Source organism: Pituophis catenifer, unplaced genomic scaffold (assembly GCF_029215685.1).
Source record: "Pituophis catenifer annectens isolate HBS135680 unplaced genomic scaffold, rPitCat1.0.hap2 SCAF_3, whole genome shotgun sequence".
NCBI lineage: Eukaryota > Metazoa > Chordata > Lepidosauria > Squamata > Colubridae > Pituophis > Pituophis catenifer.
In genome coordinates, this window is record NW_027256883.1 from 121,951,546 (window position 1) to 121,965,006 (window position 13,461).

Genomic DNA, 13,461 nt, shown 5'->3' on the forward strand with positions numbered 1-13,461 from the left:
CATCCCAAAGCACCTGCAATGCTATATCTTCAGAGTCCACACTCTTCAAGCATCTTTAGTAGTCCTTAATTTAGCTATTGGTATTGCATTCAGAAATAAACTTTTTTCCCCAAAATAACTTGGTGTTCTCAATGAATCCTACAAAATCTTCCAAATTCCTCCTTCCTGTACAAATTTTAATAAATATTTAAAGGCAATTGGTTTCCACACCATTTTACATTCTTAGCATTTGGGATCCATTTTCCATTTTTCTATTTGTGAAATGTTTTAATAGTGTGTGGTGAAAAGGTGTCAAATTGAAACAAACAATGGTTTGAAAATAGCATGGAATTAAAAATTCTGGAAAAATATATGTTGTGTATAAAAATATAATGGGCTAAAGGAGGCAATAAAAATACATGGCTGATTATTATTGCTCAAAGCTTAAGCAAGCAACAAACTTACTGAGCTTTTATTTGGAATTCCAATTTTAAGATAGTAGAAAAGGGAATTGTCCGAAACTTCCTTACATTATCATTTTATTTGCACAAACCAGAATTTTATAAATCTGGAATGCAGAACTTACAATATATACTATGATATTGTGGTCAGAAATGATTGCAGAGTGGTTAATTGAAACCAAAATAACAAATATGATTTGGAGTACAGCATTACTATTTTTCTACTTTCTATTAGCAAACCATAGCATACTTGCTTAGCTTTTTATATATATATATATATATATAGTTCTGCTAATTTTAATTCCAGGATCTGAATAATTATTTTAAAAAAAACTCAGACAATTTTTCAGAATCATTCCTATAATTTCAATAAAACAGTTGTTCTATTAACATCCATTGACCATTATGTTCCAGTTCTCAGAAGAGTCCAGTTATACTAAATTCATCACCAGTCAATTCCAAAACAGTTATTTGTATAAAAATGTCTTTCCATCACTGAACCATGTGATGTATCAAAGTTGTGTTTCTTCTCTGGTGTCTTGCCCAATGGCATTGCAGAAGCTGTTTTTCTGGCTAGATGCACTTTTGGGAACATATGACAATGGATCTGGGCGGATCAAGTATCTAAACACAACAAAGAAAGACCATTCTCATTCATCAAGGTGTAACACACATACAAAAAAAAAAAAAAATCCAGATGAACAGAATATTCTACTCTAAATTCTGCAAATGTACTTTAAACATGCTAGAATACTCTTTACTTTAGACTAACTAAAAAGATTTCTGTAACTGATGATTACAAGCAGCATGTTTAAATATATATATAAAACAAAGGAAGATAATCAAGTAGTGAGATCCAACAATTCACATTAGTACCTTTCTCCAAACCTAAAGATCCTATTAAACAATGCCTTGCCCAGCATTAAAAGTTTGTGAAGTGTTTTGTTGTTGTTTTTGAGCTAAGCAACAGCACATTATCTTCTGATTCATTACTACTTCTTTCATTGGCTCTAGTCCAGATTTTACTTTGCCAATTTTCCAAAGGCATTTAATGTATAGAATAACACATCCTTAACTGGATGTGTGAATTAAAAAATAAAAATAAAACAGGAATAAAAAAATAGTGCACAATGGGAGTGGCTGTGATTGCCCTGAATCACCAGGATCATCCGAACAACTGGAAATGGCAAAAAAGTGAAGAGCAGACTGTAAACATTTTTATTCTTTGGAAAATTTATTTTCAAAGTTAAAAGATCAGGGTTTTTTTTTTTTTAAATTATTCCATGAAAATACAAATCAGAAGTCTGGCAAATACTATATACTTACACAACATCATTCAGCTCAAGTCGGGTGTCTGGAGAAGGATTGATCAAAATGTATGAAAGGGTGTTTTGATGATCATTCATTTCATCTACAAGGGGGAGGAGAGAATATGAAGGCTGTTTTGAATAACTGATCATAACATTACTGGGATGAAAAGGTCATGTCTCAATCAAAGTTGGTCAAATCAAAAGCAATGTTATATTTTTGCAATTTTTTAAAAAAACAACAAGAAAAGACAGAAAAGCAGAAAAGCTCATAGATGATCAATAATATATGACCAATAGCTCATGGTTATGTTATATGTTGTGGCCAGAAAAACTTTTTTTTAAAAAGGACTCTTTCTTTTTAATTGTAAGCAAAAATAGAGGGAAATGGTCACTTTTCTTATAATTATCTTTAATGCATAAGATACAATACTTTTATACCTGGTAAAGTTTACCAGGTATTGAGATATGAACTCAATATGAACAAAGGTCCAGCAAATTCTTAGTATGTTTCTTTGTAATCAATTCATTTTAAAAATGTTGAATCTGTTTCCAGAATCTAATGCTACTGCTGACACCTTTATTCTTCAAAGTTTGAAAAGCTATGGCCTTCTTAAATAGTCTTGAGGAGACTAATCTGCTTGAAATTTGGTGAAGTTGAGCCCCAGGGTATGGAAAATTGCCAGATTGTTTTACAGAATAGTTCAGCAGTAGTGATTGTTTTGGGAATAGCTAAGCAATATCACTTCCGCTTGGGAAAATATCTACAATGTAAACTTTGGATTGAATTTATATTTGTTTGTTTGTTTGTTTGTTCGTTCGTTCATATAAAAGTGAGCTGGCTTTCTCACTTTTACATGATCCAAGGTGGCTTACAATAAACGAAATAAAAACAGCAGCTGGACATAATTTAAACTATCATCCATACAACCAAGAGACAGGGTCAAATCCAAATGCCCAGGTCTCAGGTTCAGGCACAAAACCATGTTTTTAAGGTCTTGGAAAAAAGGCGAAGTGAGAACTTCCTTGGCATGTGCACATTGGAACATCATTCTCAAGGGGAAGAATGTTCCAACGGCACATGCCAGGACAGAAAAGGGTCTCCTTCTATCCTCTGCCAGCTAACACTCTGTTACTGAGCATATTTTCTACAAATATTGGAACTGTTTGTCTGGACTGCTGGAGCAGTCTTTGATGATAACTTTGCTACTGAATTTTGACATGAGTGATGTGTTCAATTTTTGACCTGGGCTGTTTAGTTGACATCTTTTGCTTCTCTCCTGCAGAACACTGAGCAAGCTTTAGTACTGTACTTATTATCTACATTCTTACTCTGAGGGAAAAAGAGGAGAGGAATTTATCTGTTTGGATTTTTTTTTTTTTTTTTACAAAAAGAGAGAAAGATTTAATGTCTTTTTTCAAAAGCTATAGTTGTTTCCATTTGCCTGTAAATAATTTAGTGAAGAAATTTCAGGTGGTATCTTCTTAATGGAAGCTTATTACCAATCAAATACCACTCTAAAGCATTAGTATTTAATAAAATATTATTGTAGCATGAGGAGAGCCAGTTTGGTGTAGTGGTTAAGAGACCAATCTAGAAACTGGGAGACCATGAGTTCTAATCCAGCCTTAGACACAAAAACACCTGGGTGACTTTGGCCTGGTTACTTTCCCTCAGCCCTAGGGAGTGGATTTGAAGACATGCACACACACTGCAGGAAATTTAATAGGAAGGTCATTTATGCATGTTGAAAGACATATGTTCTAATTCTAAAGAGATGGATATATAAATGTATGAAAAAAATGTCAATTTGTACATTTGATTTTACTTGAAACATTTAGTTATCTGTAAGAGAAGGTGACTTTTACCCATGATTGCTAAATTTTCTCAGGAACTTTTGATGAGAGAATATTTACCATTTTAGTCTTGATCCAATGAACTTCCCTAACGTTTATCTATCCCCACCATATGTACATTGGTGTGGGTATATATATCACAGTATCCTACCATATCCTGCTGTTGAGAGTCCCAGATGTTTCATTCTGTTTTTCACCAGTTCGGCTAGTTCTTGTCTTTCTGACCTTCTGTAAAGATTCATTCTCTGCTGACTTATTTTCTCTGCTGTTTTTGCTGAATGCTTTGGTACTTTTCTGCTTAGCCGTCGAGCCCACTGCATGCTTTTTCGTCTTAACAAAGGATGATCTGACTGATCACTTGATGTTGAGTTACGGTGGTTGCTACGGTAGTTACATTGTTCTTTACTATCCTTGGTGTCTTCCCACTCTTCCACGCTGATAGAAATTTGAGACTTTGAAGAGAAAACCATGACAGAAATTAAATTCTTTGGGGAATACTTTTCCACCAAATAAGTAATCTTGCCTTAAATTTCTTATGCTATTTCCCATTCTTTATTTTCTTGATTCCAATCTTACTAGCCTTGCCCAAAGGTTTTCAAACTTTTCTTCACCATGGACCCTCCTTTAAATGCCTTTTGTGGCCATGGACCATGGTCATGGACCCCCATGACTAATCTCAAGATTTAAATCATAACATTTCTTCAAATCTTCACGGACCCCCTGTGATGACATTGTGGGCCCCCAAGACTCCGCAGACCACTGATTGATAACCACTATAGCCAATATCCACCACTATGAAATCACAATATGATTTATGCAAAGAAAAAGATGTGTTTATGCTTTCGATACTTGCTTAATCAATATTATGCAATTATATATAAAAAGCCAAGTATGTTTATATGTACGTTTATATAAATTCGTAACTTCATATTTTTGTACCCACTAATGCTGTGCCTAAATTATGTACACACACACCCACCCAGAGCCAAACACTGAAGATTCATGAATTTCTCTTCATGAATTTTTCCATTCTACTATTATGCTCATTCCATCCCCCCATTCCTTGATATGAAGTACAGCAGGGGTATCAAACTCAAGGCCTGGGGCCTCTCCTGAGCTCAGTTTTCACTGGCAGAGGCCTGCAGGAGGCTATCGCAGCCAAAAGAGCTCGGAGCCCATTTTCGCTGGCACAGCACTCGGGCCACCAAAGGCGTTCCCAAAATGAGTGATGTTGAGCTGCCCATGCCCATCCTGCCCACGCCCACCTCATGTCCCCAAAGTCAAACACAACCCTGACGCGGCACTCAATGAAATTGAGTTTGACACCCCTGAAATACAGTATATGTAAAGCTATGTATTCAAGGAAGCTAAATCACATCCCTGCTTTTAACAACGTCAGTATCTATGTGCAGAAGCACATACTCCATATAGTGGAGTAGCTCAAAAAACCCACATATATCTGCCAATCTGTTTAGTTATGTTAAACACATAATCCTGAAGACTCTTAAATATGCCAGTGATGCATGTTTACAAAAGTATATAATATTTCATCTTGCATTATGACTGTGACCTATATTGTAAACTACTTACTAATGAAACTATTTGGAAGAGATTCCTAGTAGGTATTAGAAGCATATTAAGCATAGAAGCTTAAGCTTAAAGATTTTATTGCTAGATCCAATCTGGGTGGGTCACTGTGACCAGAGGTTTATTTTTCTGAATAAGATGAGGTCCAGACTTGTTCTGGACCTCATCTTCAGGGAACTGTAGAACCCTGAAGATGGGCTCCAGCATGAGTCCAAAAGTTCGGACCCAAATTGGATCTTGAAATATTATCCTGGGACACATATATTTGTCTGATTTTACTTTTTAGGCCAACACAAGGGACATAGTAACACATGACAGATACTTACTTGTGAAGCAATTTCTCGAGACTGACAAAAAATGGAAGTCAGAAGGAGAAAAGAAAACAAAACACCATTCAAACAAAGTTTCCAAACAAAGAAAACACAGACAATTTCATGATATTATGGTTGTACAAGGAAATATAGAGTTAAATCCTTGCATAGTATGACATGACAAACTTCAGGTTTGAGTAGAGGATAAATCACCTGATCAACCAAATTTCTTTATTGCCTTTCTTCTGTTTCTACCAACTGTAATATGATTCTAATTCTTGATCATTTTAATCAGTATGGACTTCAACTCTCAGAATTCTCCAACCAGCCATGGAGAAATGGCTGGGAAATTCTGGGAATTGAAATCCAAATATCTTAAAGTGGCCAAGGTTGAGAAACATTGCTCCAAATAGAAGCAAAATTATACATATGATATGGAAAGTGGTAAAAGATCAAATTCCTATTGAAATTTATTTTAAATCAAGAATATGATCAAGAATATAATAAATTTAATGGGGTTTTTTTACTAATAAATGTTTATACCAATTTTAACATCAAAGAATTTGTTTCAAGTTTGTTTTACATTAAATCTTAACAAAGAGGGAAGTGAATTTATTAAAACAGTGAAGCCTTCATATTATAGATTAAGGCTCTTGCCTTAGTAAATAATATTTGAATGGACAATTAAAAATACAATTCAAAATTTTCTTAAGCATTTGAGAAAACACATCCCTGAATTAACTTCTATAACAGCTGAACTGTATTCTAATACAAGAATAATTATTTCTGTGCTTAATATATAGATGAGATTATTCTATATTTCCACATTTCAGTGTTACAATCCATTCCAGTTGTGCAATTTATGTATTTGCAAGTAATTTAAAATGGTAACTCAGGCAAATAATGCCAATTTCACACATAAATAACAGATTCAAATTAAATACTATGCTACATAGTTGAGATAATAAAATTCTTCCCAGCTAGAATGTTTTAGATTGCAGGTCCATAGGATGTCCATAGGATTCAATGCTCTTTCATAATATACTGCTCAAAAAAATAAAGGGAACAAAAGCAGAAGACATCCGAGATCTGAATGAATGAAATAGCCTTATTAAATACTTTGTTCTTTACATACAGTAGTTTATACACTGCTCAAACAACTAAAGGGAACACAAAACTACTGTATGTAATGAACAAAGTATTTAATAAGGCTATTTCATTCATTCAGATCTCGGATGTCTTCTGCTTGTGTTCCCTTTATTTTTTTGAGCAGTGTATAATAAAATATATTACATGGATGAGATCTTGACAGGCATCCCATGACATGCCAGGTTGCATATGACTAGATAGTTAGATAGCTAGATAGCTAAATAAATAGATGTTTTCTGGGATTATGAATTAGGACCAGTCACAAGAAGGGAGCTATTGCCTATCAAGATCAGGGTGTATCCTCCATTGTCCCAAAGTACAAGACATAGAAGAGTAAATTTAAGTTACAGCACAGTAGATTCCTTCTAAATGTTGGGAAAAACCTCCTTATGTTACAAGAGGTTCGATAATGGGACCTATTAGCCAGGGACTGGTGGGTTTTCCTTCCTTGCATCAGTTTGAGGGAAGACTAGACAGCCATCTGCCAAGTGTGCTCTAATCTGGATTCTTGCACTGTGGAGGAAATGTGTTTGGTGGCTCCAGTTTGCATCCTTCCAACTCTGGGATTCCCCTTCATTAAAAAAGTCTACCATTAAAACAAAACAAGTTTAACAAAATTGAGATACTAAAAAAAAGAAAGAAAAAGAAAAGAAAAGAAGCTGTTGCATTTCTAACCCTTATTAGGGTTAGAATTAGTATTCCTACTGAGTATTCCTACTCAGCATAGGAATATCAAGAATAGATGGATAAGAATATTGGGGCAATGCTAGCATCAGTACCCATGTCTGCACTGCTCTAGTCCTCATCCAAATGGGTGGAACATTTACACAGACATATATTAATGGATGGTTGTAACACATGGACTAAATATGTATTTGAGCTAACAAGAGTTTTTACAAAATGATGGCATACACATTATGACAAATACATAAAGATTCATATATATCCCCATTATCAAATCTTGTGGACTATTAAGTCAGAATGAGAGCCAGTTTGGTGTAATGTTAAGGCACTAGGCTACAAACTGGGAGACCATGAATTCTAGTCTTGCCTTATTACAAAGCCAGCTGGATGACCTTGCCAGTCATTCTTCCTCAGCCTTAGGATGAGGCAAGGACAGAACAGTAGGATTATGCACTTGACAACACACAATTCTGCTTTATTTCATGAAAACTTGCTTTGCTATAAGCAATTTAATATTATTCATTTAATACTAAATACCAGTTCAAGCAATCCAAGAGAAAATTACCAAATTCTGCAGATAAATTGGGCTATTTAACCAAAATATCTTCTATATCATAGCTTTAAAGCCATTACAGTTTGCATAATCATGGCATGCTACATTTCTTTATGTACTGAAGTGAAATGGAACAGTTATGCATGAATATTTAAGGTTAGTATCAGATTGAAAATTGTCCTCCAAACAAACTTACATAATTATGGATCCCCTCCACCCTCCTTGCTGTCTTGAATTTTCATTTCAATTTATATTTCTTACAATATTATGATTGCTATATCTCCAGGTAGATGGCCATAGGAACAAGTTCTTTATATTTGCTATGGTTAAGTTAAATAAGCATATTTTTATTTTATTTTTATGTTGGCATAATCCAATAACAACAACAAATCAGTTAAGTTCTCATATCCAGTCTCTTGCTCACCCCTTTCCCCTCACCAATTATTATTTAATCATTTAATCATCAAAGCACTGTTATTTCTTCCCTTAAATACTGTATCTGAGAAATGGCATATGTTTTGGATGAGAACTTTGAAAGCTTCAAAAATTATACCAAAATGTGAAGGCTTTTGGTATAATTTTTTCTCATTTGGAAATAAGATTTGAACAAATGGAAATCCGAAAGGTGCTTTTTCAAGGGGCAACTGGACTTTCTTGTTTTTCTCTGAAGAGGTTTCACTTCTCATCCAGGAAGCTCTTCAGCTGCCAACGTTTCCTGGATGAGAAGTGAAACATCTTCAAAGAAAAACCTGTATGAATGAAAATCTCCATAGACATTTCATGGAAGTATGCTCTGGATATAACGTATAGGCTTCTTCAGATGCACTCTTTGAATTTTCATGGAAAGAGTTTTACTTTCACATGTCAATTTGTAGGGATAACTATGCTTATGAGGACAAAGGGGAAAAAGTCAAGCTTTGACCTCTTTCTCTATATACTCAAATATTCTTGTAGAATCTGTAAATAGATTCATATGTGCCTGATTTTTCAGTAACTAAATGTGAGCCGAGTGATTCCCAATAGAGAGTCAGGATATAGCTTTCTTCTAGCAGAATTTACCAGAAAAAAAAAAAGAAAAGCCAGAGCAGAGAATCATGTAAACACATTATTCTCGGAACAGAGGGCTAGGACCTAAACCAATTTATATCTTTCACCTTGGCAGAACAATTTGGGAAACATTAATGTAGAATATGTATGTGATTCCCAAACACATAATAGATAGATGTCAGAGGCTAAAATCAATGCTGTGTGAATCATATCCATAGCACGTCAACAAGTATTTTAAGATACTTGCTCATATTTTATGTGTATCATGAAACAGAAGCATTCTATAAGGGATAAATATAATCCCACAATGAAATATCAGTCAGTATGAGTGAAAAGTAAGTGAAATATTGCTAAATAAGATTACTCCCCCACAAATCATTACAAATATTTCATGGGTCACATTCTTTACAAATGTCTGTATGAAAATGTCCAAACCTCAGATGTCACTAATTTCTGTGATTCGGTCCTGTAGATTCCTATAGGAATATCTCCAGTCGAAGAACAAAGCTTCTGATAAAGTCTGGCATATGTTCTGATCCACAAATCATCTTCTGTGATTTTCATCTAAGCAATGAGAACAGAAACAGCACAGCTCAAATCACTGATTTATTTATTCAGTCAAACGGGATCACCCAAAATATTACACTAAGCAACAAATCTTACAAAGCAAAGCATTATTTATTGTACTCTACAGTCCTTCAGTCCTTCCTGAGCATAATGTATGATATCAATCCAGATCTAGGTTCCAGAAGTGTGTAGTTATTACATATACCATATATCACAAGGCAAACAAAGTACAGAAGGAAAAGTGCAGCTTGTGATTGAAAAAAATCATCACAAACTTTGTGCTTTGCATTGTTACAGGTACTATTTAAATTTAAATGAAGCAACTGCAGTACATTTTAACTTATTGTAGAATGGCCCAGTGGTGGGATTCAATTTTTTTAACAACAGGTTCTATGGGCGTGCTTAGTTGGGGTGTGGCTTGGCAATCATGTGACTGGGTAGGCGTGGCTAGCTGGTCACGTGACTGTGTAGGCGTGGCTAGCTCATCATGCGACCGGGTGGGCGTGGCTATGTGCATAGGGACTACTCAGAGGGCTGAAAAAAGTCATTTCTGACTGGGCCTCGCACTTTTGACCGGTCCTCACACTTATGACCATCCTCACATTTATGCCCGTGCAGCTTTCTTAACAACCATGTCACTCATTTCACAACTGCTTCTCTTCACCATGGTGACAAGATAGGGCAAAAACGTAAAATGTGAGGAGAGTCGTAAGTTCGAGGACTGGTCAAAAGTGTGAGGACCAGTCAGAAATAACTTTTTCAGCCCCATTTATTGGAATAAATAGTAGTGCGGAGGGGCGGGGCAAGGGGCGGGGCGAGCCAGCAATTTAACAAAGGGTTCGGCCAAACCCCCTAGAACCCCCAGAATCCCACCACTGGAATGGCCTATATACTAGGGCCATCAAATACGTCAGGAAAAAATGGGTTGATATGCTGGTTTGAAAGTTGCTTCAGTCTGTCTCTGCAAATACAGTTCACACATCTCTATGTATGTTACATTCTATGTATGTTACCTCAGCTTCTTTCCCTCTCATCACTTTAGAACAGGGATGTCAAACTTGCTGCCCACGGGCCGGAAGGTCATGTGCTGGCCACACCCACCCATTTTAGCGCAGGAGAAAAAAGTTGTGATACGTCACATGACGACGTGTCATCGCAAGTTTGACACCCTTGCTTTAGAAAGAACTTGTCTTCCCAATAAAATAAGTTATAAGTGCTTTGTAAATAGTCCTTTTGAACATATTTTCTGTCAGTAAAGAAATGGCAACCATTCCTTCATGGAGGCAATACCCAGCTACCCCCTGCAGAAGAAAAAGAGCAATATAACTATTTAATCGAATAGTTTAAAAGTGTTAACTTACAGAACAGAGAAATCCAGATCCTGGTGTAGTATCTAGTCCCAGCAGAAGTCTAGTGATTGAGATCATGTAATCCTTAACGAATGACTAAAGATTTAAAATAATGTAAGAAATGTTTAAAACATTGCCTAAATCATTAATATTCACAAAAGAAAGTGTACATACAAAATTGCCGTTTTTGTGGGCGGCGGATATTCATTTGATAGAGAGAAACCTGGCTTTATGACTTATGCAATGCCTGTCTTTTGAAAGCTATAGATGTGCTATACCCATAAAATGACTTATTCCTCCAACCTTGGCAAGCTTTTTAATTCTTTTCAAGGTTTCTAATGGATGGCAAGTACACTGTACTAAATAGTACAGTTCATCCTTTAATTCATACAGTATGGTCTAAATAGGCCCTTGTACACCTGACAACATAAGGATCTCAGTTAATTCAAACCTTGGAGAATTCCTTGCCCTGTGCATGGATAAAAATTAAATGATAGAAAGTTGCCCTAAGAACTTTGCATTCCATTACAGAGACTCCACTGGCAGTTTGGCTCAAAAGGTAGTAACAAGAAAAAGGGTGCCCAAAGCAAAACAAGGAGGAAATAAAACCCAAAATGGCTTTTATACATTTATACAATGTATACATTTTATACATTGACTCATTTACTCAATCATGTTTATATAACTGGATAACAAGCCTGCTAGAAACAGTAGGTAGTTTCTGGTATAGTAATACTATGCTAGAAGAAAACACAAATTGTTTAAAGAAGAACAAGGGACTGGAGACCTGATTGGCTTACAAGCATGTTGCAAAATGTTTTCAGTGTAAAGCCTGATGGATTTCCCCGGTTGGGATGGTGGAACTATTTTTAAGTCAGGGAAATAATACATGGTCAAATGGTGAATGCCTTGAACCTAATCCAATCCTATATTCCAGACCTGTCTTTTTCTTGTACTTTTTAAAAATGATGAAAAAAAATATAAATTAATGCAGTTTGATAAGATGCCCAGACTCATGATGGTGATGTTTATGTGGAGTAAGATGCCTTTCTATGCAGTAAAACTTGTACTCTGGTTATCAAATCTACAGGTTTTTTTTTTTAAACTGATGAACTCCTGTTTTTCAAAATCTTTCTTTTCAAACAAATAATCAGCTTTGGAAAAGACAAGAACACAATTTAGTTGCTCAGAGGTGAAACTCAGGTCAGGAAAAAAAACCAGCATCATTTTTATTGTTAATGGCAGCAAACATCTGAAGCCTAGTTGTACTATGATGCGGTTGTTTGAAACCTCATAGCTCCCTAAACACAACTCAGTAGCAGCATATTCATTAACTCTGTGGTAAGTACTGTGATGAAAAATGAATATCTTGAAATTGTCTGTATTGCGTGCCCAGCTTTTGTTCCCCTGACCCTAATTTTTGAAAAATGGTCTCCCATTTAGTTCACATGCCAGAACAAGATAGCTGTTTGGCTGCAATTTTAATGGTATAGATATGTTGGGCTATATCTAGAGCAATCCTAAAAGTTAAAAAATGATAAATATGTATGGATGTGGATGTACTAGTATGTCTACACAGCACATTCAAATATTTAAACAAATATGCAACATGGAAATGTTATTAAATGACTGAATATTAGGCATTATTCATTATTATTGGAAAATCCAAAGAGTTACACTTCCAAAATAAGGAAATTAAGTATAAGATTTATAAGCTTTAAGAGCTATGTGTGATGTCTTTCTTGGACGACTCCCCAGATTCTTCCTCAGAGGTCAGCTCAAGGGAGGATGAGCTCATTCCTGGCATGTGAGGAATGGAGTTGATTAATGGCTCTGAACAGCTGGCCGAAAGAGAATTGGACGAGGCTTGGGGAAAGCTTACAGAGGCAGACAGCCAGCAAAGAGTAGGAGGAGCTGCCTTCTGCACCTGATCTGAGAGCAAGCAGGGCAGAGAAAAGGCATGAGCAATGGAGGTCAGCCAGATTACTTGGGAGGAAAGGGCCCCACCCATCTTAATCAACTGCACTAAAAAGCTTGCTATTTATTACAGTAGGTAGAGGGACACGTTGCTGGGAGCAATAAGTTGGTTTTGTAGGTGTTTGTTTGATTGTTGTGCTTCCTGCTTCATTATGTTTGGAATTGTGTTTTGGAGACTTTGAACTTTTCTTGCCAAGTGAGCTCTTGTGTGTGTATTTAAGTTTTGCCTGGTGGATTTAAGTTTGTTTGGTGGACTTATTTGTTTGAGCAACTTCCAATTGCTTTATGGACTATTGGCCCATTGCTTTGTGGACTAATCTTGGCCTGCTTATGGCTTGGCTTATTTGGGACAATTTTGAGTCTTCGTTAATAAACTCACTAAACCACGGTTACGTCTGTGTGGGTGAGTGGGGCAGCACACTATGTGATAGAGTAGTTTTCAGGTGTTGGACTAAGAGCCTACCCTCAGGAAAGAAAAATCTCTCTGTAACTTTGGACCAGGTCCTTTCTTAGTCCAACAGGGGAAAAATAGGAATACTGTGTATATTGTCATGTGGTCCTGATGAAAACAAGGATAAACAGAGTTCTCTTTATGGCTCAACTTGGTTGATAGAGGAATTCTTAAGAACATAG

General features: G+C 35.9%; 1 protein-coding gene across 3 annotated transcripts in view; it reads right to left on the reverse strand.

The window, feature by feature from the left end:
• Positions 1 to 952: 952 nt before the first annotated feature.
• Positions 953 to 13,461, reverse strand: part of KCNT2 (potassium sodium-activated channel subfamily T member 2) — a 239,178-nt gene continuing 226,669 nt past the window's right edge. For 2 of the 3 annotated variants that reach the window (XM_070939304.1, XM_070939303.1), the window contains 5 exons: positions 10,864 to 10,947; positions 9,371 to 9,499; positions 3,756 to 4,056; positions 1,767 to 1,851; positions 953 to 1,064 (listed from right to left, as the gene is read on the reverse strand). In XM_070939304.1, coding sequence (XP_070795405.1) covers positions 953 to 1,064; positions 1,767 to 1,851; positions 3,756 to 4,056; positions 9,371 to 9,499; positions 10,864 to 10,947 — 711 coding nt within the window. Of the gene's footprint in view, positions 1,065 to 1,766; positions 1,852 to 3,755; positions 4,057 to 5,517; positions 5,539 to 9,370; positions 9,500 to 10,863; positions 10,948 to 13,461 lie in introns of all 3 variants that reach the window. The other variant, XM_070939305.1, reaches the window with a different exon arrangement.